The sequence below is a fragment of the Rissa tridactyla genome, chromosome 17, assembly GCF_028500815.1.
Source record: "Rissa tridactyla isolate bRisTri1 chromosome 17, bRisTri1.patW.cur.20221130, whole genome shotgun sequence".
Classification (NCBI taxonomy): Eukaryota; Metazoa; Chordata; class Aves; order Charadriiformes; family Laridae; genus Rissa; species Rissa tridactyla.
The window spans coordinates 2,600,700-2,627,087 of NC_071482.1; the positions used below are offsets into that span (position 1 = coordinate 2,600,700).

At 48.8% G+C, this 26,388-nt stretch overlaps 2 protein-coding genes and 1 long non-coding RNA gene across 3 annotated transcripts; 1 reads left to right on the forward strand and 2 right to left on the reverse strand.

The window, feature by feature from the left end:
• Positions 1 to 1,799: 1,799 nt before the first annotated feature.
• Positions 1,800 to 10,554, reverse strand: POU2AF3 (POU class 2 homeobox associating factor 3). The gene is made up of 5 exons (XM_054223267.1): positions 10,461 to 10,554; positions 8,214 to 8,308; positions 5,802 to 5,853; positions 4,035 to 4,261; positions 1,800 to 3,518 (listed from the first exon to the last, which is right to left on the reverse strand). The coding sequence occupies exons 1-5, from the start codon at positions 10,465 to 10,467 to the stop codon at positions 3,180 to 3,182; spliced, it is 720 nt and encodes a 239-aa protein (XP_054079242.1). The 5' UTR covers positions 10,468 to 10,554; the 3' UTR covers positions 1,800 to 3,179.
• Positions 4,816 to 8,821, forward strand: LOC128918711 (uncharacterized). Its single transcript, XR_008469669.1, has 3 exons — positions 4,816 to 5,925; positions 6,305 to 6,921; positions 7,985 to 8,821. It is a non-coding gene; the product is annotated as an uncharacterized LOC128918711 (long non-coding RNA).
• A 3,737-nt stretch (positions 10,555 to 14,291) lies between the features above and the next one.
• Positions 14,292 to 23,420, reverse strand: POU2AF2 (POU class 2 homeobox associating factor 2). Its single transcript, XM_054223274.1, has 6 exons — positions 23,411 to 23,420; positions 21,578 to 21,638; positions 20,605 to 20,764; positions 16,359 to 16,401; positions 15,309 to 15,607; positions 14,292 to 14,684 (listed from the first exon to the last, which is right to left on the reverse strand). Exons 1-6 carry the CDS (start codon positions 23,418 to 23,420, stop codon positions 14,292 to 14,294), a joined length of 966 nt encoding a protein of 321 aa, XP_054079249.1.
• Between the last annotated feature and the right edge of the window lie 2,968 nt (positions 23,421 to 26,388).

Consider the following 26,388-nt stretch of genomic DNA (forward strand, 5'->3'; position numbering starts at 1 on the left):
GTTAAATATCTGCTGTCTTTGAGAACACACTGCGTGCTCCCATCTCAGGACCTCAGCCACCTGTGAGCCCTGGAGTGTGGAGGCTCAGTGGCAAGACCAGCCCAGCACTTCAAGAGACAGTTCCCCCCACTGGAGGGGTGCTTTTTTTTTGCCTGAGTCTGACAACATCCAAGGAACAGGAATAAGAATGGGATGTAGGGTGGTTTGTAGTGCTTGTGCTCACACTGCCATTCCTAAGTGGTCATGCCTAAACAGCAGCCATAGGTTCAATGATGTGCACAACCCCTCCACAGCACACCAGTGTGCACACAGCAGTCCTTTTTGGAGATGCAGTATAACCACTGATAGCTGTACAGAGCTATGCCACAATATACTGATAAATGTGCAATCTGCTGGTAATGTATTAGATTTATATATCTGCCTGATATGGAGGTGAGAGATATGTTGTTAGACTGTAATACTTGACTTCCTTGCTGGCACTGTTGTGTAGACCAGGATACTACTAACCTTGCTGTAAAATGTGTTAATACGAGCACTCTCCTTGTTGAATGCTTACTTAGCATTTTCACATGCTCTTTCCTTTGCTACATGAGAATACCTCTTCTTGGCTCTGTTAGGCTCAGGCCAACGTTGCCAACCCACGGGGAGGATGTGGTCACCCAATTTCCACTAGAAGCCCCAAATATCTTGCCTCAACCTTATCTTCTTGTGGCTCTTTCATGTTGGTAATAAAGGGCTTTGACACATGGCTGAAGGTGTGCCCATTCCTCAAGCAGGTGGCAGGAGTAGCCAGCACTAAGCAATCTGCGAAGCAGGCTGGGACAGTAGAAGTGTAACCCTCCAGTGAGATAACACTCTGGGGCTGAAGCACTGCTGAAATGACAGAGTGTCTCTTTGCAGGGGTAATCACAGCTTTAACTGCAGCAAAGACACAGCTGTTATCTCCTGTTTATAAGCTTTCTGTGACTGAAGGCATTTATCACTTGGGCCAACTCTGAGATTAATCAGGTAACAATAGGGGAGAGAGGAAGATATTATTTAAAGTTGTTGAAGTACTTTAAAGCAAATTTTGGCAAAACAGCTGCTGCCTTGCATAAGGTAAAGGAATTGGATGTTGAAAAGGTATGGTTATCTCTGTGTAATCTCCTTGTCTAGCATGACAGAAATGAAACATCCTGTCCAGGGACCTGGATTGGACATGGGGAAAAAAAGCCATTTTTAGCTCATACGGAATTTAAGTGATGAGAACCCTGTAGGCTGCATGGGATAGAAGGTTGACATAACTGGTATTATATAAAGTCTCATTAAAAAATGTTACCCTTAGTTCTTCATAGATTTCACAGGGTGAAGAAATATTGGTTGTTGGTTTTTGGGTTTTTTTTTGGTAGAATGAAGGAAACCTCTCTATTTGCCAGCCACATACGTGTGTCTGTTGCATCCTCGGCCATATGGGTAATTTCAGCTCTGGGGAGAAGAAAGCTTTTCAGCTAACTGTAGAAGTGTCTGGAGAAGAAGGTGAGGATACTGCTAGTTAAATTATGTATTTGTCTTTACAGGCGAGTTATTTTTTTCATTTGTGTTGGATTTAATATGGAGAGATGCCTCTTTCTTTCCAGTCTAGGTGCTCAGCTGAGAAACTGGGGTCTTGGCAGTCTCCCTCACCAAGTGGTATTAAAAGGAGGTGAGGGACAGTCTTAGAAAGGTCTGGGTTTATGCAAGAAACAGGGAATACCTCAGGTGTGATACCTGTGAGAAATAAGTTCCGGTCCAAATGAAATAGGCTCAGGCAGAATCCTCTGTGAAGCACACTTTTATTCACGTTCTTGCAAGAGCGGGTGACCTAGCAAGGAGGCACACTTTCAGTTCTTGAAACACACCTTTTTATTTCCTAATCCCGACCGAATTTTTCCCTCCCCTGTTTCCCATTGGTTGGGTACTCCAGGGTTCACAGTCTGTCCCAGGCGCCTAAAATTCTTCCCGCATGTCCCGCCTCTGTTTACTTCTCTTCATGCTACACCTAAAGGGATTGTCTGACTAGTTTATTTCTTTCCTTTTTGGTAAAAGATTGCTCAATGCCATTAGCCCTGGTTAAATGTTTGACTGCCCTTCTAGACACTAATCCAGTAGGAATCAGTTTGTCCTTTTGTCTGTGTGATAAGAGATGTTCTACAAGCCTTTGCTGGAGCCTCTTTGTCTTGGTCATTCCCTTGTTATGCCACCACTGATGGGAAGGCTTTTCTCCTCTGCAAAAGCAATACCTGCCTTTCTTACATAACTTCCCCATTATCCACTTTAAAAAAATAATCATTTATCTCCTGTTCAGTTGATTATGCTGAAAGGTGGAGAAAACCTGCTATCAACGGACCAAACTATACAAAGGGCTACTGAACTACATCAGCCTCGCACTGAAACTCTGCCTTCACGGGGAAGCTGGTGTTGAGCAGCAGCCAAAGAAGTCTGGCACTGGATTCACCCTCCGTGCAGGCCCGAGAGGCCTTTCTGGCGCATGGCTCAGGGGCTAAGCCCTGAGCTCGCATGGAAAACAGTGGTTTTCCTTTTCTGCAAGAACCGCTACAGAGTATCATCATGGCAGCCTGAGCAGAAGCAGTGTCTAAGAAGGTGCAGATCCATCTCAGAGCAGGGTGCTGCACAGCTTCCTCTCTGAATAGTGTGCTGCGTGCTGAGATGCAAAAATACTTTTTATCTGCTGGAAATGGTAAGCAAGAGCTTTCATACTGCTGAGTAGTTGCTCCTTGTATAGGTTGCTGAGAGTCTCTCTGCCTCACCTTTGTGAGAACAGGGCCAGGATCCTAGACTGTTAGCAGAAGAGAAAAGCACTGACATTTAGCACGTGAGGAATGAAGAGGCTTCAGCATGCATACCAAGTTATTTATTTGTATCAAAAAGAGCTGGTTTAATGACATGTGTTTGGTAAGGCAGTTTAGGATTTTTTAAAAACAACAACAAAAACAAACGGGAAAAAACACCCAAACCACCACCACAACAACAAAACACGCTTGACCATACAAGACAGGAGGATTAATGTAGTGAAAACATCATGTAGAAAATATGTGAGTAGTGAAGAATAAACTGGACTGTGTTAGGCAGCGCAACTTTGCATAGTTCATGGGCAATTAATCTGATTTGGATACAGTGGATGTGTAAAACCACAGTCCCCATTAGCTATAGCAGATGTCACAGTTCCTATCCCTTCTGAAGAAGTCGTCGGCCATGGCCATGGGCAGTAGGTAGTCCGTGCAGTCCGTGCTGGGGCAGGGGAAGTACTGCGGGACCCCGTCATCCACATGCTGGGAGCCACAGGCGGTGCAGCAGCAGGCGGAGGTGGTGTATGGGGAGGGGGTATGGCAGGACCACTCCTCTGCAGGGTAGTCATAGGTCTTGGCGTCCAGAGCAGAGGGTGGGCTGTGGGTCAGCGGGGTGAAAGGAGATAGCTGAGGAGGAGAGCAGCTATAGTTTAATGTGCTGGAGAGATCAGCTGAATTGGGGGATCCAGAAGCCTAGAGTTAGAGAGAAGAAAAAAAAAAAAAGGCAACAAAACCCAGGATGTTTCAGGGTGTCATTTGGGGAAATGTGGACAGCAGCCAAAATTTCCATGCCATTGCCTTTCTCAGGAGGGTCTGGCTACCCAGGGAGATCATTCGGCCCTTGGAAGGCTAAACCCAAGAGGCAGTCCTGTGACATTAGTGTTAATAGGGAACATCTCTTCAAGTTAGACAATCACTAGCAGGAGCTGGGCTATTTTTTGCAGGAAGTCTACAGGGTCTGTAGAAGGGACATTCCCTATTCTGCAGCCTGTCTCTAGGTTTGCCTGGGCCTCCCTGTCCTCTGCTTCCAATGGGAAACCATGCAGAAGTCCACACAAGCAGCCTGCATTGCTGTGGCTGTACCCCATGCCCCTAAAAGCAACCACATTTCCAAATCAATTTGCTGCTGTTCTGACCCAGGATGTGACTCCCTTCCCCATCTTCCCTCAGAGTGCGCCTGTGGCTGTTCCCCTGGGACACAAAGCTTACCAGGCCCTGGTTAAAGCACAGTGGGACTGGCTGGAAGGCATCTGAGGTGTAGTGTGAGGATGTCTGGAAAGCACTGAAGGCTGGGTCTAAGGGCACATCTGTCTGAAGACAGGAATCTACCAGCTGCTCCAAATAGCTAGGGCTTTCTTCGCAGGAGAGGCAATTCGAAAACTGCCACGATGGACAATAGTTGGGAGCGGAAGAGATGGGTTCTGCATCAAAAGGTGCTAGAAGAGAAGGTAAACCAGACAGTAGCAGATTATTCAGTATCTGATCTCACAAAGGGTGAGTGTTGCCCTAGGTCAGGTTTCAGTACTCTCATGTGTTCAGTAGCCCTGTGGATTTAGACAAGAAAAGATGTCCTTCAAGTTCAGGATGAATTTTCTAGGCAAGCAGACACCAGGAGAGAGAGGCCTAAAAGCATGCAATTAACTTGAGAACTTTGGTCCCCTTGCAAAGCTCCAAAGCTCTTTAAATACTACTGGAAACATTTTGGGCTCCAGCCATTTTGGACAGGGATCCAGCTGGAAACTCCCTCAGGCTCTTGACCCTCTGGCCTCCCTTCAAACGTCAACTGTTTACAGACCTAGAAGCTTGCCATGCAGTGATTTATGCTTCACAGCTTGGCAGATGGCCTGTGCCTTTGCCTCACCCAGTCTGCAGGTGCAGGGTATCTACATCTGCAGGAAGAAGGGGATAACAGAGGAATAATTTGCTCTGTTATCCCCCAAAGAGACAGATAGGAGACAAACTTCTGAGCTGACAAAATGGACGACACGGCATTGCGTCCACATACCATTATTGGCGAAAGTGCAAGTTCCTAGAGAATCTGGCCCCACAGTTTCACCGCGAGTCTGACTTTTCAGAATTATTATCCTTTCATGCTGTGTTCAAATATGGTTAAAAGCAAAAGCCCTGTGCACCTAGAGGGGCACAGGTATGAAGGCAATGGAACTGCACATGGGTAGAGTCACTTAGTCATCATTGTTTGCAGGTTCAAGGTGGCAGTGTTTAGCTGGATGTGGGGAGGAAGTGAGAAGCACACAAAATACATAAGCAGATGGAGACTTTCCAGACGAAAAAGCTTTGGTATGTCTCATGTTTCTGTGTTAACATAAGGAAATTGATTCCTAAATATTGATGATTTAATAATTTCCCTGTCCATACAATGTATATATTCACACCTGTCCAACCTTTTAGGTCTCTCTGCTTTGGCTGCGGAATAATTGAAGGACCTGTGAGCCCAAAGTGCTATTGCCCCCACCCCTTCCCCTGTTCCTTGGATGTTCACATTAGGAGGAAGGAACTCTTTGTATTGTTGAAAACCTGATACTCCTCTCACTCCTACAGATGCTGCCAGGAGAGTCAGAGCAGCCAACTCTGCTGGAGCTCAGCAACGTGCTCCAGAGCGACCTGGCCCTCTAACTCCAATCGGACCCACAGACTGCAGCTTGGAGAAGGTGACGCCAGCAGTGTTGCTCCTTAGGGGATGAGCATCCCTTCCTGAAGGGGATCTTGCTCCTTGCTGTGGGAAAAATAAACTGCACAAATGAGAGCATGTGAGCATGCTCCTGGATGGCGTTATATGTACCCTGCTGGCCTCACGGCATTCTCATCTGCATTTCGTGGGCTCCTTTCAGGTGCTGATTGGCCGCATTGCCAGTTATCTGGCAGTGCCTGCCTCAGCCAAGGGCTGGAAAGACTGTGCGCTGTGGGAAAAAATGGGAAGGGGGTGGGAAGGAACATGTGGATGGGCTTTGTACCAACCTGGGTGAGGAGACACAGACTCTGAAAACTGGATGCTGCTGCCCCAAGAAACCTGACCAAAGAGAAGGGAAGAAAAGGAATTGTATACACTGTAACACAGGGGAGCATTTTTCTGCATGCTAAGGTAAGTCAGGATTTTGCTTCAGCCTATTTATGTAAACCTTATTTACCTCATGGCTGTGACATAGAAAACTTCCCTAGCATTGGCAGAACAAGATTAGCATGCGTAACATGATTTTTCCCTGAGCCTACAACGGCACTGGAGGAGCACAACACCAACCTGGTGTAAAGCCCTTGATACAGCACCTTCTGGTGCGCTCGTCCTACTTCATTATTACTGTTAATTCAGCAGAGATTGTGGCAGCCTTTGAAACATAACATCTGTTAATTTCTAGGATCGTGAATTCCACAGTGAGGGGATCCCAAAGAATTTGTAGGCATAAATATGATTGAGAATGAGTAATTAATAAATTGTAAGCAATAACTCTTGAAACGTGACTAAGACAATTGCAGGTATCCCCATGGCTGGGCATCGGACTGGGTCGCCGTGCTTGGTGTTGATGTCACTTGAGAACCAGCTCTGAACATCGCTCCCCACTCTAACACAGCTATGTGCCTCTATGAAAATGGACAGTCTTATTTTCTGAGGGATGCTGGAAGCTGAAGCGGACAGATCAATCTGCTCTAGCAGCCTGACCTGCCGGAGGAGAGAAATCCACCCCAAAAGCAACAGGAGTTTTGATGCTTGTTGTTTGGGACAAGGATTTTTCTCTGCAACTACAAATACTGGTTTTTTTCCTCAGTTTTAATTCATACAGACTTCTTCATTTCCTTTATTCAAAATGCTCTCGAGTTAGTGGATCATTTCCCAAGCAACAACTTCCCACCACGTTCTTGTGCATTTAATTCATTAAATACTGGCTATTCTGGGCTGAAAGAGCCTGTAGGACTACCCCTTTTCTCTTTGGCTGCAGATGTGTAACAAGGCAGACAGAGCCATACTGCCGGCAGCAGAAGTTTTCAGGTTCGGCTTTTTTCAGTGCACAGAGGCAGTTTATCCTGCCGGCCCTGACCTCTGGGGCCTCTCCGGGACAATGCGTACCTTTTGCAGATGACAAAGGTAACCTCCTGCACTGCCACTTTTCACTTTTTCCTGTGTGGGCAAAACAAGCACTGTGTAAACTCGCTGTGGGAAGCGAAAACCAGTTCTGCGCAGCCCTGTGACACCTGGCTGTGATGAAGAGGCTGCTTCCGTTAGGGCTGGAGGGGAGGAGTGACCCAGCGTTTCCAAAGCCCAGCAGTTTTGTGCACTGTCCACCCAGGCCTCCCTGCCCATGGCTTGCAGGCTGAGCAGCTTTTTGTGCAATCAGCTGCAACAAGGAACAGGAGGTGGGAGATGAAATCTGAAAACCATCCAAACCTGTAAAGTCATGAATCAGGAAGAAGTAATGATTTACCAACCTCTTTATGCAAATCCCTAGGGTGGCTGGAGCTAGAGAACTCCTACAAAGACTGGAAGAGTGAGTGAGAGAGAGAGTAGATGTGTGTGTGTACACACACAGAGACCTCTGTCCCCCCCTTTAGAAGGGATGGGGCTAGAAGCTGCCCAGGTGACACGAAAAACATTGGAGACCTGAATTCAGTCAAGCACACTTGTATATTATGCTACAGAGCCCTAATGGAGCAGGATGGAGCTCTGCTTAAGGGCTCTTTGCCCACGCCTTGTGTTCTTCCTTTCTGCTAGCCAAAATTTGGGGCTGTTGCTAAGTCCCAAATTCCCAGATGCTCTCCACTGCCTGGGAGGTGCTGTAGGCACTGGACCTCTGGTGCCTTCATTTCCTGGACAAGAGAAAGCCTCCAGGGGCAGGGGGGGGACAGCTGGAAGCAGCTTCCTGAGGGGCTGAGACTTGTGGAAAAGGGGGAAGTTAGGGGAGCTTTAGTGTGACAGAGCTTTGCACTGGTTGCTCCTCAAAGCTGCACAGGTCGGGTCGAAGGCACGCGCTGGGGATATCCTTCACCTGATGCTGCAAAAGAGTTTTGTGCACGCTTCAGCCTGGCCGGGCCACGTTTTAAATGGGGGCAGTGACCATGGCCTGCCTTGCTCATCCAGCATAATGATTCTGGAGTTGCTGTGATAACTGTAAGTTGGACTGAAATTTGTCTATGTGATTCTTCCATCCTAGAGCGAGTTACGTTTTGGACACCAGCTCTGCTTTCGCCCTGTTCTAATGGCTTGGACCGTCACCTGTTTAGATCACTGCTGCAGTTACTGTGGCTGAATGTTCTCCCCCATCCTCACAGCCTGCTACACTCAGACTTTGGCACTCTCCTTGGTCCAGAGACTACAGTCTTAGCAAAAAAAGATGAAGAGAGAAGAGACAAAGCAGACACCAAAAGATTTTTTTTACTTACCGCTGCACCAGTTGCTGCTTGTCGTGCTCTCCTCTGCTGCAGTAACTCCTTAACCGTAATCTTTACTCTAACACCTTGATACACCTTGGGCTTTCCTGAAAGAATTTGTGGAAATTTACAAGATGGGAGACTTTCAGAGCATACAGCAAATCCAGAATGTTTTCAGGCACACTCTACTCAGAGTCTACTTGAGTAAACAGATGATTAACTAGTTCACTGTTAAGTCACTTGTAATCACAGTTTATAGCCCTTTTTAACGCTTGCTAGTCAAGCTTGTAACAAGCAGACATTTATGAAAAAGTTGTCATTGATTATATTTAGAAATCATATGTGTTTTATTCTTTACTATCTGCTTCTTCCCTGCCCCTCTCCAGGTGTCCTAATACCAAGCTCCATCTGGTGCTATTGTTGAATTTATTTAAATTCCTACCATATTTGCCACTCTTAGGACCTGAAAATAAATGTGTGGATGAAGACCAGGAATAAAACAATGGAAATATGTGGGCAGTTATTCATAGGGCTGAACAAAACACAAATAAAATGAGTGCTTTCATGAATCACTTCTTGCAAAACCTAGATTATCTCTTTAGTTTGCTCATTCTGTACAACTCCCATTTATTTCAAACAAACATGTAGAATGTCTTTAATCCAACAAAACCAATCAGCAATCATCAGTCACTACCTGATGAGGGATTTTTAGTAGAGGAAATGGTAAAAGTATTTACCTATTCTGAAAAATCACTTTCACTTGCTGTACTCACGCTAAAATACTTAAAGCCTCTGGCAGTTCTGTTTCTGACCTAACTTTCTGCTATTATTTTCATCCTACAAACACAAGTGTTGTCTCATGCTGCAGTCAGCTGTTCCCCAGTGGAGGCAGCTGGTTGAAGGTTCCCTGTCCTATTGCTGCTGCGTGCAGCAATAAGCAACAGCGCTGGATTAAGGGTTCCACCCGCATATCCAAGAAATCCCACACTGTATGCACTGTCCTTTTCTGCTATAGCGTCTCTCCATTGCTGATGGCTGTACAGCATCTTCAGCCTCCTGTCTGCCCACTCCCAGCCCTCCTGCTGCCCCCTTGGTGCTCTGGTTGAGGATGTGCTGTAACAGGCATAAAGGTTCCTCCAGGGGACCTTGAGAGGTTTGCAGAGCTGTGGTCTCAGCATCTGGGGAATATTCATCTCATACTTTTCTGTTTTGTTTCTATTCAACAAACTGAAGATGGGGAAAATGCGGGGAGGGAAGGGTTCAATTTAAAGAAACACCTTGTTACCAGGCCTCCCTATAGCCAGGGAGGGCCCTGAGCTAGCAGCCCCTTCTGCAAGTTTGGGTTCGTGCTGCATACAGCCTCTTAGCTCTGGTCTGCACAGGTAGCTGGGCAGGGCTAGGGGCTATACTATAAGCAACTTAAAGACAAACTAGCAGGGGAGGTATGGACACATCTATAACCCAGGGGCTGGCTGTCAGGCAGCCAACACCCCCGACTCCCATGGCAGGGCATCGTGCCCCCAGGATCCTGCTTTTCTAGCACCGCGAGACCCCAGCGTGGTCTGGGTGTAGTTGAAGCATCGAGAGCAGGGCTACCGGCGGCCAGCTCTCCTGAACTGGCCGGGCTGTGGGCGGAAGGGGCAGAGTGATGCGTCTGGGGCTGGGGGTCAGTAGCAGGGTGGCGAGGGTGGGCTGGGGGTCAGGAGCAGGGTGACGGGGGCAGGCTGGGGGTCACGAAGCGGGGCGGTCAGGGCAAGGCGAGAGCAGCGTGGCGAGGGCAGACCGTGCGGGGAGCGCACGAAGAGGTGGGGGACAAGGCTGGGGGGCGGAAGCGCATCTCCCACCCCGCCGCAGGGGCTCGGGACCGGCAGCGCTCCCGCCGGGAGCCGCGGGGATGGCCGCCGGAGGGCGAGCGGCTCCGGGGCGGGCCGAGCCGGCTCTGCGGCACCCCGGCTCCCCCCGCCGGCCGTCGGCCCCGGGCCGGCCCTGCCCGCTCCCGCTGCGCTCCGCTGCGCCCCGGCCCCGCCGGCGCCCCCGCGGCGGCGCCCCCGCGGCCGGCCGGGGCTGGCACTTGGCGGGCAGGAGCCCTTCCCTTCGTTCCCTTCCCTGTCTCCTCCTTCCCTCCTCCCTGCCCTCCCCGGTTCCTCCTCGCTTGGGAGGCGAGGTTACTTGGCTCGCGAAATGACCCCGACGAACCCCGAAACTGCCCCAAATTGGGGTGGCGAGGGGAAGAAGGGTGGGAGGCGCGGCGGGGCTTACCGGACATCCTGAGCAGCAGCGGGCAGCACCTCACCGGGCACCCGGTGCAGCGGCAGCAGTAGCCCTGGCCCCAGAGCAGGTGAAGGGGGCGAGAGGCGACAGGCTTAAAATTTGGGGGCGAAGGGACCTGCTTGCCTGGTGGCAATGCCAGGTGGATCCTGACAATATTATTGTTTTATCCCTACGGGTATATGTTTGAGTTTTTCTCTCCTAATGCCAAGTATTTAAAACCTCTAGAAACCAATGATTTGACAATCAATGATTGCGCGATACTTTCAATTTGAATATTCAAAGGCTCCACAAAATGGGCTATCTTTTTGTGAAACTGAGCACATCCCCATGTAGCAGAGGGTCTAGGGGAATAAGATTTGGCAGGGCCACCCTTCCCACCCTTTGCTTTTGGGACATTTGCAGGGTTTTATCCATCTTTCCCTGAACGAAGCAGATGCCTCAAAACCAGCTCAGTATTTTCCCCTCAAACACACAGGCTGGGCTCCAGCCCTCTCATATTTCATTTGCTACCTGCAGAGAGGACTCTGCAAGGGACTGAGCTACTTTTTGCACTATTTTTCACATTTTAAAGCTAAATACTAAGTTTTTTGAGCCAAAATGGCAGTGGGCGGGTGTGGCGTAACAACGAGGCTGCCCTGGGCACCCAGGTCACTGAAGCTACCCGAACCCCATTTCTTTCCACAACACTCCCTTCCCTCTGCCCAGATGCTGGCCTTATATTGGAGTTTATTTGCGCTTTCCCCTAACTCAGACTATTTGCTCTTGCTGCACAAACTGGCCTCTCTCTTCCTATATGCTTCAGAGCTGGCCTGCCCCGTGCGCCGCAAGTGGTGGGGTTTCAGTGTGTGATAGGATGACACAGTTTTTGGATAACTCTCCATCACTATACAATACTGACGTAGCTGGGGTTTTTTTAGGTTGCGTTACAAATTTTCCCTGGGCACCGCAGTCTCTGCCATACCCTAGGAACAACTGACTGCAGCAGAAAGCAGGCCAGGCTGTTAATAATCTACTAGCGGTTCTGTTTGGCTATTGTTGCAGCTGAATCTTTTCTTTTCCTTTAAGTTGAACAAATACACTTGATTTCTGTGGGGAGTGGTCGCAGCGGCGATGCCATTCCTTGCTCTGAAATGTGCCTCTGCAGCTCCTGGTAAGGCCAAGCCTTGCTTGGGGCAGCTCTGCAGGGATGCTCCCCGCAGGCCCCTCTGGAGAGGAGCCCAGATGCAGCAAAATGGAGCATGCTGGGCTGGGGGAGTTGCAGAAGGGGGAGGGTCGCAGGGGAGTACACAGACCTGCCCAGGCTTAGCAGTTTGGGAACTGAAGCCCTCGTGTTACTGTGGGTTCCTTTCCGATGAAGCATCGGTGGTGGGTGGGTAGAGCCCAGTGAGGCCGCGGGCGCTGTGCGGGGGAGCCGGCACTCCCGGGAGCTGCGGTAATGTTTACCTCTGTAACCAGAGACCACGGAGCAGAGCGTGCAGGCTGCTCAGCTCCAGTCGTGTCAGAGCTGCACACCTTAAGGAAACATGAAGCACCCGTGTTTGGGGTGTTCCTGCATCTCCGGGGCTTCAGAGCATTTCCAGGCTGACAGAGGCCCTGCCTTGGTTAAGATCCAAATGCCAGAGTGCGTCAAACGCTTACAAGACAGCTAAAAAACTTTCTGTCCCTGCTGCTGCCTCAGAGCCTGGTGGGAATGCAGCCAGGCTGAGCCTGGTATCCCTGTCCATGCAAGGTCCTTGAAGAAGGTACAGCTGAGATAGCTGATGGTGACTGCTTTGCCACTTTGCCAAACTGCAGCTACAGACAGCAGTTCAACCTGGTGATGTTCGGTTGTGGTGTGGAATAAGGCTGCAGGCTCATGCAGGCTCAGATTTGGGGGCACAGGGGCTGGGTGCAGGGCAAGGAGACCTGCATACACCCCAAGAGGCTCTGGGGCTCCTTGCCTTGGCCTGGCCCGTGGTCGGGGGAGCCGCTCTGGCTGAGCAGGTGCCACTCTGGGATGCTCCACACCTGCCTGTGGTACCCACGGACCAAACGGGGAGGCAGCCAGGCTCACCTCACCCCACGCTTAGCACGTGTGCAGAGGAGCCCTAGCTGCTGGCTCTTTCCCTGGGCTGAGCTTTCCCTCTCTCTCCGGGGCTCAACTAGCAAAAAGAAGGGCCCAGCCCGTGGGTGGCTGGAGGTGAGATTTGAGGCACAGAGGGCCGCTGGAGTTTGCTTTTCAGAGCAGGTCTGAACAAGGCTGGGGAGTCAGGAAGCATCGAGAGAGACCCAAGCGCTGCCAGGACCAGAGCTCGGGGGTCTGGCTACAGACCCCAGTGGTGTAGAAGCAGGGGCTGCAGTGAGCCCCTGAAGACATAACTGAGCTCTGCCAGGCATGTTGCAGCAGCAGTGCTGGTGCTCTGGCTCTCACAGCTGCTTCTCAGCTGCAAGGGGTCGGGGGGAGAAGTCTGTCCAGGTGCAGCCCGTGCAGAGCCTTCACTTTTGGGGCAGCTGCCAAGATCCCTGGGAGCATTCGTTCCATCCTTTGATGCCAGAACATACCCTGGATGGTTTGCGGGTGCCTAAACAGCTAGGGAGGTGGTGTCTGCCAGGTGCGGGCTGAGCAAGGGGCTTGTATGGCTGCTGTGTGCACACTGAGGTGCAGGGACAATCCTGGGCTACAGGATTAGGAGTGTCAGGGATAGTGCTAGGTGATACACCTGTAAAAGAAAAGGCTTTGTGTAGAACGACTGGCGTGGTCTGCTTGGCAGCTCTCTGCAGTGTTGCTTACAGGGGCCCCGTATTGTTGCCTGTTTCTCAGTTCAGTGCTGTGTCCCCAGTCCACATGCCCCCGCAGAGAGGTGCCTGCAGGATCCATGGCATGAAGCAATGCACTGGTCCCGATCCTGTGACCCTGGTGCCATGTATGATCCCTGGAGGGTGCTGAGAAGGCTCCAAATGCCCCATCAGCCCCAGGATTTGAAGAGAAAAAGCTAGGAGAGGGCCTTAAAGCATCCCGTCACTACACACTCTCAGGGCCTGGAAAGCCACTGTTCTTCCTCAGTGAGGCTTTTGTTGCTGCTTCTGTGGGTGCCAGGCTGGGGGACAGGATGGCACAAAGGGGGCAGCCTCCGCCGGGCATGGAGGCAGCAGGCGGGACTGGCCGCATCTGTGCGGGCTGCACAGGACTCCTGTGTGTGTGTGTTTGTGTGTGCAGAGCTACCTCTAGCGGCCATGGGGCCCGGCCAGGCACTGGGACTTCAAATCAGCCTTGTTTCCCAGTTCCAGCCCTAGGAGGGTGCCTCTGGGTACTCTGGCCATAACTGTTGTCCAAGACAATGCCACGTTCACAGCATGTTAGCGTTAGGCACGTACATTTATGCTGCTAGGTAACAGATACCATTATACAGACTCTGTGCTGTTAAGGAGGGCTTCCCCCAGCTCCTCCCTTGCTTCCCAGCCTTCCCAAATCTCTTCTGGTAACGTTGCTCTGTAGAGGTAGTTTAAGGTTTAGAGCAATCTGTTTTCTCAGCATCTGAAAAGAAGTACCTGAGATCCTTGTTTGTAGAAAAGGCCCATAGAGTGCAGATATTTTTCAAGCTGTGTATTTCACTTGTAGCACAGAGGGACTGTGAGCAACAACTTTCATAAGGCACTAGAAGGCACCACTGTAAGCTTCATGTGTTATTTCCAAGTGATTGTATTTCTAAACAGAGCATAAAGCATTGCATGTTATTAGCATCCTCTGTTTGAAGGACCAACTTCAGGAAAAAAGCATACAAGTAATTAATTTACTTCAATAATGGTCCATTTTTCTTTTCCTCTAGTTCTTATCTCTCATCAGTAAGTTCTCCGCCCTTCGTAAGTCCCCCAGATGGGACTTCCATCCTCTTTTGCCCAGGCAGAGTTATCATGAAGGGGCGGCGTCTCCAAGGACTGCTCTGGTGAGAGCTGGCTCATTCTGGAGGTAAGCTCATTTGCCACAGTCATGAATGGTGAGGAGTAAGATGAGGTGGCAGCGTAGCTGGGGGAGTAGTGGACATCTTCAAGAGGATGCAGAGGCTGGGCTCCGGGGATGGCTGGGGTCCAACCTGTGCTTCGGTATGGGGAAATGCCTCCGGACTCATGTGCAGAGAGGCAGCTGGCGCTGGCAGGCAGTGCTTGCAGAGGGTCTGAGCACGCGCCATCCAACGGGCCGAGACTGTCAGGTGAGGTCTGCTCCCAGGGCTCTCTCTGCGTGGAAGTGGGGAGAGAAGGCAGGAAAGACCCTTAAGAATAAAAGTTTGTCCTGGAGGTAATGGCCTATCTAGCTTGGCTTCACCAAGCCAAGCTATCTCCAGATCCTAGCTGGGAACACTCACAAGGGTTTCTGTTGCTCTGGAGCAGTATTTGGTGCTAAAACCATTGAAAGGAAACATCCATGCTGTCAATAGTGGGGAAGGCCTGGAATAGGTTCCCGTGGGACTGATCAGCTGTGACCCTGCATGGCCCAGGAGCTCTACCCTGGGAGGGGGGGTGTGAATGGAGCCAGCAGCAGGGATGGGGACAGGCAACAGCTTGGAGCTGACAAAGGCTATTTCTAGAAATTTAAGGACCTTAATGGAGTAGTTTTTTGGGGGAGCAGGGAAGGTTGTTAATTTAGGAGGTTGTCTCCAACAGGAAGAGGGGACAATTAAACAGAGGACAGGAACAAAGAGAAAAACCATTCCCTCTCAGCCCTGCCCCATCTGCTGTGTGCTCTGCTGTGGCTGTCTCCTATGACAGCCACATCCTTCCCACATGAGTCCCCCTGTCTTAACCCCAGCTTTAAATTGGGTAATCTTTCATTGGGTGGCTGAGAACGGTAGACTCACTCACTAGTAGGAAGTGCGCTGTGTCATTAGGGAAAGATGGCAGGAGAGGGGGCACAGAAGAAGGGCTGAAGAAGGAGCTGGTACCAGCTGTAAGGGGAGTAGCACGGTAATCCCCATGTTGGTCGGTGAGATATGGGTCCAGAAGTGCCGGGTAGCCCTGAGCAGCAGAGGAATCGCACGAGAAGGGCTTGGACCCTAGAGGAGATGGGTAGATGTCACTGACAAACTGCTTTGTGTTGTGGAAATCCAACTCAGTTGTGAAGGATCTCCTGACGCCGTAGTAACCAGCCACGGTAGATGAGCCTGTGGTAGTCAGAAAAAAAAAGGGTTGGCTAAAGGGAAACCATAATAGCAGCACCTGGGGAGCCATGGACAGCTCTACAGGTGCAAAGTAGAGCCCATTTCTCTTTGTCATCACCCAGGGCAGGAGTCAATCCTGTCTTGAAACAGGTGTGTTAGCCCAAGTGCTTTTAGCACCTTGGGCTGCCCTGATCCAGTTGATGACCTCCATCTGCAGCAAACCCAATGTGCTTTGGGAAGCTTCAAGTGTGAGGCCAGGAGGAGTGAGGTTAGTTTTGCCAGCCTTTGCTTCTTCCTTGCTCTGCTGCAGCCCTTGGGGAGGAGGATGGGCTTACAGTTGCAAAACCGCCAGCCTCTGTTGCAGCCTCAGTCCCCTTTCCCTGCCCAAGAGCTCAAGGGACAAAACAGGTCAGCTCCTGGTTTTGTACCTTCGCTCTCCAGCTCCAGGGAAAACTAGAAGACGCAGAGGGAAAAGAAGGGGTTCTACATGGCACCTCTATCAAGAGAGGTGGGAACTGCTTTCATTTCCTCTCTTTCCTTTCTTTAGGAATTTCATGCAAGATTACAGGGGCCTTTCTTTTATTCTCATTGCTCCTATTTTGACTCTTTTGATTACTTTCCTCCTGGGGTCTCTCTGAGGGGTGGCCCTGCTCCAGTGCTCCTTTGCTCACTTAATGTCCTTTGGAGGAGGAGAGACAGGAGCAGTGTCAACTGGTATTTATCAAAGGTATTTATCAGTGGATGAAAACCTCACCTGGCATTTGCACATATGGTGACTGTGGTGTGCTGGTGCTGCCCTGCAAAAGATAAAGATATGTTAAAAAATGTTTTTTCAAAGCAAGGCAGCTCTCTAAGCATGTAGTTTGGGAAGGTGTTGGCATAATTCAGATGCACAATTTGAGCCTTGGTGCTGTCAGTATGAAGAGCTTAACTACAAGATTTCAAGCCTGGGGCCTCTGAAGTATTAGCAGATGTAGGCTAAGAGATTTTGAAGGTCTTGTGTAGAGCTGATAACAGTAGAAATATCAAGATAACTGGCTTCTTTCTCATTTACTGCAGGGTCCCTTAATGCAGGCATAATGCTGAGCAGTTATTTTGATGTTGGCACAAAACAGGTCTTAACAAGTTGGTATCTAAGCCCTTGGCTGGTGAAAACAGGCAGATTCTGTGCTGTCCATGTTCTAGCCCAGCTCTCCTGTGCTGTGTCTACCTGCCATGGAGCCGCTTTAGCTGGCTCTTCCTAGCAGAATGAGCAGGCTGTGTGTAGAAGGCAGTTGTTTCTATCCCCTCTTTGGGTGCTACAGCAATACTGATAATAGTAATCTTTCTTGGTCCCTAGATAAGGGAAAATTAGCCCTGAGTGAACCTGGTGCTCATGGCGGGAAATTCCTTACAAAGCACTGGGCAAAGGCATCTGTTCTGAGCAGACCTCATACATGGAGTTTCATTGAGTTCTGTCTCTGGACCTCCAAAACTATAGAGCAGAAATACAGTGCCCATGGCTGCATTTACTTCAGCTGTGCTGTCACCCTGGCCAGTGATGGTGGCATGCTATTTTCAGTTTGCATAGCGCAAACAAGAGGTTCCTGCCATAGCAAGCAACCAAATTTAGAGGTTTAGATTTGAATTAAATTTGCCAGTGCTAGGACTTCCTTTTACTGCTGAGGGAGGCTTGCAGCTGCTCCCTGCTCCATCATGAAAATGAGCTCTGAGCCCATGCAAGTCACATGGGCTGCAGGAGTGATAGGAGGTGTCAGGAAGGAGTCCTTTGGCTTGTGGGCAGATGAGAGTGTTCACATTGCAGGGTCAGGGCTGGGGCTTGCACCTGTCTCCAGCTGGGCCATTTCTGGCTGCAGACCTCAGTGAAGATCATAGCCGCTAACGCGCACTGCCCTGCGAAGCTAAAGCCTCCACATGCAAATCTGGTCTTAGCAGACACCCCTCTCTCAGCATCCATCTCACTTTGGTAATACCTTCTCCTGCTTCAGGGGTTTTCCCCACCACCTCCTCTCCCTGCCCATGGCTTTTGTACCCTGCAGCCAGTTTGTGTCTGCATTCACTGGGGAGGAATCTCTTTGAAAGTAATGGTGCAGGCCTCTGCACTAGTGTTTAGACCCCAGTCTCAACACCCCACTGGGAAGTAGTCTAGTACTATCATCAGGCATCCCTAATGCTGTGTTTGAGGAAAAAGTTGAGTTAGGAGGTACAGGCAGTGCAGATGCTGCCTACAGATCAAAGGGCTGCAGTGATGAAAGCTGGGATGCTTTGCTGGGGAGACAGGAAGGTCCTGGGCACAGCTGCCAGCCCAGCATTTCAAATTTGGAGCATTTCAAATTACTAGTGCACCTAAGTTCATCTTTGATCCTGTCTGGCTAACAGCCACTGAAACTATCCAACTGTGTGCCATAGGCAGCAGGTCCTCTTGCAAACACCTATGATGGATGGCCACCGAGCTGACATTTGCTGCAAGGGCTTTACCTGCCTTAAGTCAATTGCAAGAGCCTGCAGCAGCCCATCTTTGGCCTTCATCATAGGAGGCACCCACATGCTTGTAGAGACCTACATTTCACTTGTCTCCTGGCTCCTTATTAGGCGATGAATGGCTTGGCTTAATTGAAGCCCATTAGTTCATTTCCTCCCTGCATTATTTCCTTTTAGTGCTGTGGGACTGGGGTAGCTGGATCTCCTGCAACACATCAGTGTGTCTGTTTAGCATCACTTGAGCCCATAGCATATTCAGCTGTTGATAAGCCCGGTCTCAACCTGCCTCGCACGTGACCAGGCAGAGATACTGGCTGTGTTGTTTCACTGCCTTGGTAACCCAGGAGCATTGCTCAGCTACAAGGCTGCATTGGGGGGACTAAATGTAAAGGATCTGGGTCAATATAATGAACTGGTCCTGCAATGGGGACCTATGGTGCCCTTTGACCTTGCTTTGGCTTCAGCATGTCTTCTTTCTGGGCCAAATCTGTAGTACAGCAGCTGAAGTAATAAAAATCAATAAAAGCAAAGGTTAGTCTGGGCAGGGCACCTCACTGGTTTGCTGACAGCAAGATTGCTGAATGATCTATCCCTGGCCTCTGAGTGCTGCTGGGCATAGTGCTTCATCTGCATACCTACCAGTTTCCCCACTTAAGAAAAGAGGGTAATCCTTTTATCATGCAGAGGGTAACTGCTTGTTCATGCCTACATAGTGGACAAGCCAAAGGAAAAAAGTCAGACCCTTCCTAAAGCCCAGGACCAAGCCCTTCTGCCCTGCAGCTGATGGGAATTCAGAAGTCGAAATCGTGCTGTTTTCATCACAGTACACACTAGTTTCCTATCATTTGATGTGTGCAGGGCCTGGCTGTCATGAAATTGTTGCTGCCTCAGTAAGCAGCCCAGCAGCTCACCTCTGATGAGCAACGACCTTTCCTTAGCAGCACAGATCTCCTCCATAGACCTCCCCTTGCACAACAAAGGCTTACTGATTTTGGAGAAAAGATCATGTTCAAACAAAAGATGCAGCTAAATCACGCTGCATCATAAATATACAAAAGGGTGTTCAAGTATCTGCCGTTTGCTTTGATTCTGGATTATATTATGTCAGATAAACAGAGCTGCATTTACAGCTGTACTTTTCATGATATGTTTGAGGAAATGCGGATGTTTGCCCTGCACAATAATTTTTCATCTCTTGTAGGGAATAAGCAACAGGCCTGATTTTGCATTAGATAGACGCACAACTGCTAAGCTTTGGAATACAAAGCAAAGGGCAATAAGGCAAGCAGCAAGCATTTTACAGTTCCCAGGGCTTTTGATTGCAGCCGTTGAAGCTGCTGCCTCCAGAAGGGGAGCAGATAAAGCATGATAGTCATCAACCAGGAGCTGTTTTCTCAGTGAGTGCAAACACAGCCGTTGCTTCCTGCTGCTCCCCAAAGCAGTTTTCGTAAATGCCTGCCTTGTGGGAGCATGTTTCCCAGTGACTGTCCATGGCTGGGAGGGTGTCTTCTGCCTTTCTGCATTAGCTGAAGGCTGTGAAGAGGTCTATGGCTAGATCTTGCTTTGGTTGGTAATGCCTGTGCTGTTTTTCTGCCTGTTTTGTTACACAAGCATGAAAGTAACAGCAAGAAATATACTTGCAAGTCACTTTGAGGTCTCTTTGTTTTCCTAAAGGCAAAAAGCCTGAGGCGAATGGCTCACGGGGGAAGAAACTCAAAACTACTAATGTGTGTCTTCCGCTGCCAGTAATTCAGGTCTCTGCTCCCACTGTTTCCTTCCAGGACACAGTTTCAACAGCTTGGCTGCATCCCCTCATCTCTCAGGGGCCCCGTTGCTCCCAGTCAGCCTGGAAGTGAAGTGCTGCTGCTCGGTAAAGGTGAGTCTTGAGAGCACACAGGGAATGTCTTATTGTGGCACGGGATGCCACATGCTGGCACCTGCAATATTCTGTCCTCTTCTGGGGACAGCATTGCTTTTTTGGTGAGTAATTGAGAAAAAACAATGTAGTGTACTATAATTTGACTTAGGTCTCCTGTTGCCGTAGAACCACTTTAAGAAGAAATCATCTTTTACAAACTGATGCTTGGCTTCTTTCCAGACCATAACATCACTGCATCTCCCCTGGCGCTCTAGTATGCCAGAGAGGAGCTGAAAGGAGCACAACATTCAGGGAAGAACATCTATTTTTGTGGCACTGAGTTGCTCAAGTGTAGCTAGTGAGAAAGGAATCTGACTTGAAAAGGTGTCATATGCAGGATGTGAAAGGACTGAGAAATTTAGCATTACTGATTTGCTTAAAAAAAATAAGACTTTAATCCTCAAAGATTCAGCGATGTAAAAAATCAAGGAGACACCTGTGATCTTTTAGGGAAAATGTTAGTGTTGCAAATGTTTTTGCTATTCCCTGTCAATACTGGAAGTGCCCTGAACTCAACACAAATGCTCTTTAAACCAGAGGATTACATGCCGTGACTTTTCTAGCTTAAAAAAAAAAGGGGGGTAGGGGGGAAGTGACTTACACTGAAGCGGGAGCCACTGCTCTGCCTGGATCGTTTTTCAGCAAGAAGATCTTTGACTGTGTGTTTCACTCGCACTCCTTGGTACACCCTTTTGCCAAAATCTGTAGGGACTGAGGGAATGAAACGAGCATTAGAGGAGTTCAGTGAAAGTGTAAAGCAGCTAGAAGAGGTTATTACAGAAGAAGGAAATTCATTGCCTCTGTACACCAAGTTTGGAAAGAAGCATATAAGGTTGATATTATTAATACAAAATCATCCCTTAGGAGCCCAACAGTGAGGGCTGCTCATTTGCAGAGAACAAAGACTAAGGTGCCCTACCCTGTATTTTAGCACTGGGTGCCATGTGGTTTCCTTGCGGCTCCCTCTGTGCCAGATATGGCTGGCTGATGGGTTTTGCCTTTTGTTTTTCCGAAGAGAGCTCTGGGGGATCCTGCATTTCCCCTTTGGGTCAGCAAAATTTGGTTTAACTGTACAGCCCCTAATGCTTTCTGCAGAGATGCTGTGATTTAACCCCTCCTTGCCCTTCTGGAGTTGCTGGCTTTCAGCATGTCCCTCTGTGAGCTTTGATCTCAGTACTGCAATGGTGGAAGTACCCCAGACGGTTGGAGTGGCTCCTCTGAATGGGGTAGTGAATTACAGTGTAGATCTCGGGAAAGGAAAAGGAGCTGACTGCTCAGTCTGCTTTGTATCCACAGCAAATACAGACAGGTACTTGGGGACTCTGTTGTTTTATCGAGGTTATCGATGAAGGCACAAAGAGGGGTCCAGTGTCTCAGCCATGTCACCCAAGAGGCTGATGGCAGGCCTGGCTCTGTTTTCTTGACCTGCCTGGAATACAGCACAACCTGTCCATAGGGTCTGTGGGACTTGGTGTGAGGCATCTGTCCTCTTCCTCTGCCTGGATAAAGCTTTGTGAGATCTGTGTCGTGTACAGGTGTTTTGGCACAAGTGAGGGCAGATGGGTAGGAGGTACAATGCCATGGACAGCTCTTTTATCTTGGCCAGCAGGCTGTGCCTGAACAGAGAGCTCACACCTGTGGGGCCAGGGAGGAGTGTCCACATGGGCTTTTATCAAAATCTTCCAGAGAATAACTTAACTTTGAAGCTAATCCCTTGGAAAACAGACAGCTGTGTTTTCCCGAGGGTACACAAACAGCCATTCCACAGCTGATATGTTCGATCTCTAAAATCGTGATTTATATTTTGCCCTTCTGCTTTTCAGGATGTGTCATTTGGCTCCATTTATCACTTTCATTCATGTGGTGTTGTGTCCCCAGGTGCACATACGCATGGAAAGATTAGAAAGGCAAGAGCAGAGGGTTTAAAGAACACAGCATCATAAGTGCTAGCTTGGGATTACCCCAAATGTTTTCTGTTGGGCCATGGCAATTGCAGTTTTGGGCAACTGCAGTTTGGTTTTGGTGTTTGAGTACTAACCAGAGAGACTTCAGCCAAGACTGGGAACAAGGCAAACACATTGCAAGAGACAGTGCCCCAAAAAGCTTATGATCAAAATAGTCAAAATAGAGGTGAATGCCATGTCTGCATATCAACCAGTGGGTATCTGTGGAGAAGCCAGGACACAACCAGAAATGGATATCAACTCTTGCAGCTGAAAGGAAACTGCATACTGAGGCTGGCTCTTTTCCATGGCCCAAGGAAGAAATCTCCCTCACGCAGTTCCTGTTGAGGGCTGTTTTACTGAAAGCAGTTGGAAGTACCTGATGCGCACATGTAGCTGGAGCTCAAAAGCTGTGGCAGAGCAGGTATAACTGGAAGAAACAGCTATACTTTTTGGCATCGGAAACTATGTATCTTTGCATGAGAGTTCCTTTAGAGATAACAGCATTGCAATTTGATGGAAAAGTCTGAACTGTATAGCACAGTTCATTGAGCTCCATCATGGTTTGATACCTGCGATAACTCATGCAGCCTTCGCTAGCTGCATCTGGTTGAAGATTCAGACCTTGATTCAGCACTGAACTTCTGGAGGGACTGAAGCCAAGCAGACAGTCTTATGTTTAATTTTCAGAATGGGCATACTTATAAAATAGCACCACTGTAAAAGCTGTGAGCAGCTTTTATTATTTTATTCTGCAGTCTGATACTGCACAATCCTACAACCTCTTTGTGTTAAATGATCTTATTTCTCTGTGACTGTTTCTAGCAAGTGTCTGATGTTCTGCGCTTCTGCAGTCCTGTTTTCCAAATGCCTTTACTATGGTCTACAGACATTAGAAAAACACTTCCACACCTTCTTACTTATACACATGGGTGCTGGTGCTATTGAAGTTCACTCGTATACTCACAGTTATTCCCCTGCTCAAATGCTTATAAGTAAGCAATGTAATGGCTCTCCTCTACCCCTCTGTTTAACGTAGCAGTCTAGCCTCACATAACTAAACCTGTTGCTTTCAGTGAGTTATTCAGCAGGATCTGATGATGAGCTATTAAAACTCCAGATAACTCTGCTATTGGCAGCATCAGGGAAGGGAATGCTAATTTAGGCCCGAGTTTATATAATTTTCAAGCAAATTGAATCATATTTCACAGCACTTTGATCTAACTGCCTTTTGGAAAAATATTGCATTGTGAAGGAATATAAATTCAGTCTAGAGAAGGCAGAGCATGCTAATAGATACTGTAAAATTCTCGAGACATTAAAGATGCCACACATTGATTTTAGACAATCCTTTCTGCCTTTTTTTTTTTTAATATGCTGAGGACAGCATGGTGTGTTCTTTCCCTGATATTTCCATGAAGATGCATCTTTACGCTTGTGAAAAGTCAAGGTGCTGAAACTCACCTGTTTCCATTGTCGTCACTGCTGACAAGTCCCAGCTCTCAGATTCTGTAGGACTTTGCAGAAGGGCTGTCTGTCATGAGCTTCCAAGACCAGAGTGAAGTCAGTGCTCATACTCCACTGGTGAAGTTCCAGCTGACCTTGACGGAAATGTTTTCTAAAATTTAGTGATGTCTCCACAATAGCTTGTTTGGGATTTGCTTAAATGCAAATCTCTTGATGCATTTTCCACTCCAATTTGCATGGTCAGTGTGGATCATTCCCAAAGAGTCTCTTTCCTGTCTGAGCTGACATTTCATGGATGAAAACTGAGCTGAGGTTTAGGGACAGAAAAATCTTGGGTTAAAGAGAAAGGCTGGTAAGTCTTGCAGTGACGAGCCATCTCCTTACAGGTGAGGAACCTGGCTGAAAAAACAAGGCTTGGGACAAGAGCATCTTCTTGTGTGTAAGTGTGAGATACCCGTGTGCTGTTGAAGATGCACACAGCAGGCCTTACTTGGGGAGTAGTACTGTCTGTTTTCTCAGTGTGTTAAGGAAATCATTTTCACAGCCTAGAGCATTTTTATCTCAGTGCTTTTCCACACACGCTCTCCCACAGGCAACCTTTTGGGTACCTGGTGCCTGGGTGACCTTCCTCCACCTCCTTCAGGCTGCTCCCTCCTTCCCACGTCATCTCCACTGACCAATGCCTCTGGGACCCCACAGGCTAGCTCGTGCATTGCACAATTAAAACTGGCATCCACTAGCACCTGTGGGGAGAAGAGTAATGCTCAGCCAGGGACAGCAGGCTCATGGGGCTGTCAGGAATATCATTTAGCAAGCCCACATGCTTCTAGGGGGAAAGCCAGGGTTTGGTTCTCTGTTATCAAGCACAGAGTCCCCTTTCTGAAGGTCTCACCTCCAGTGAGGTGCCAGGAGGGGAAAGAGCAGCCAGAAAAGGACGTGTTCTTACACTGCTGCTGGACCCAGATTAAAGGGACCTTTGGCCAGGCCTCCTATAGCCATTCCTCTGTTCCCAGCCTCTGGATGGTAGCAAGCCAGTTTCTGCAATATCTGAACCAAGAAGCAGAATTAAGCCTTTCATTCAATTCTTCTTAGCACTGTAGCTTATATCCTAGTTCTGAAACATATCCACATTTGCTCCGAGAGAGCCATTTTCCTGCAACATGGCTAGCAGAACCTGTCAATATGGTGAGGACAGGCTGTGGTGAGGCAGATGATCTCTAGAGTGTTTTGTGTACAAGAAGAGTGGGCTGGTGTGCAGTATTGCTGTGCTCATCTTACATGAGCAGGACAAGACTGGCGCCAATACGTTCTGTAATTAAATATTTCTCCTTTTGTGGAGTCTGCTGCCAGCTTGCGGGTCTATTAGGTAATATCCATCCCTCTTCGTAATCCCATGCGCTTTCCCCAGCACTGGCCTGGAGATTAATTTGGCCTGTTACGTGAACTGCTTTCCTGGGGAAGGCTATTGGGTTTTCAAGTGTAATTGTTCTTCAGAAGAAAAATAAAAGACAAAGAGCAGCAGCTGGCAAAGGCTGCATCTGTTCAGGCCATCGAAGCAACTGGGGAAGGCAGTGCTGAAATAACATCCTGAATAATTCCCAACATTCTTAACTTGCAGAACAACTTTGGTATTCTGCCTGCTCAGACACAGAGCTCAGGACCAAGAGGACATCACACAATCAAGCTCATGGAAGACTTCAGCTCCTGTGTACAGAATCTTTCACCACGTATGTAAGCTTTCTTATATAAGATGGGTCTTATTTTGCCCCATCCATTTCTGGCCACCTCCTCCTGGTACCCACAGGTGTCTCGGATTTGGCTGACAGGTAATAGAATGGGCAGGAAGCACCATGTGGGTCAGGGGAGAATGCGCAGATGTAAAGTTGCAACAGAAGAGGGCTGTCTTTGCTTTGTCAGCAATAGGCTTGGTTTGCCACCTGCCTCCTGGCAGGCTTCCCAGGTAGTTTTGTCTCCTGTGCCGGATGTTTATATACTTTGGTCAGGATATACAAGCTAAATCCCAGCCCCATTCAAGCTAATAGCTTTGCACTGTCTAACCAGTCCAGGTGTTTTCTGTACTGATTAAAAAGTAATTGCATTGAAAACAACAGATCCTGCAGAAAACAAACAAACAGAGATAAAAGCTCAGCCAGCCTTCTTTTAGATGAGATCCATCTCTTACTTTACATTTTCATTTGAAAAAGCATCAGGCACAGATTTTCTGTACGGTTTAGTGAATTTGGGCACGTGCTTTCCATTCACACCAGAGAGGAGAGCCAGTGTGTATGACAGGAGTTACAGAAGCAACGGTGTATTGGCGAGGCATGCTTTGTGGCACATTTTATACAATCCCATTTGGTTTTAGCGTGGCATTTACCTGTGCCAAAGCAAACTTTCTGACAATTGTATCTGTGTTTTGTCTTACAAAAGCCTGGAACAGCAGATGTAGTAGTCAATGTATGTTTGTTTGATTCAATCTGTCTTCTCCTTAGTGAGTAAAGAGAATTATGTTGCATTATCTCACAGCATGAACTGCAATACCGATGGGTTTTGTATCCGACGCTTGGCTGGGATGCCCAGTTGTGTGGCTTTTGACCGCTGCGAGGACTTTCTCGTTTGGGTGAGGGATGATTCTGGAGGCACCGGGAATTGACATATGTGGCAGCAGAAAACCCTGTTCCACCACGGCAAAGCCAGGTCCCGTGCCAAATCTTAACGTAAGAAAGGCGGTACCGGCTCCCGGGAATAGGGATTTCCCCGGACCGCACTCGAGTTATTCCCGCGGGTGTCGGAGAGGGGTGCCCCGGTCTCCTGCCGGTCGGCCCCCAGCGGTCTGGGAACCTTTGTGCGCCGGCGCCGCTTCCCGGCGGGCCCGCTCCGCCGCTGCACAGGCGCGGCCTCCTCCTTGCGCGGTGATTGGTCGGCGGTCCGACGGGGGCGGCTGCTATTGGGCGGGCGCGGTCCGTTGGGTTCCG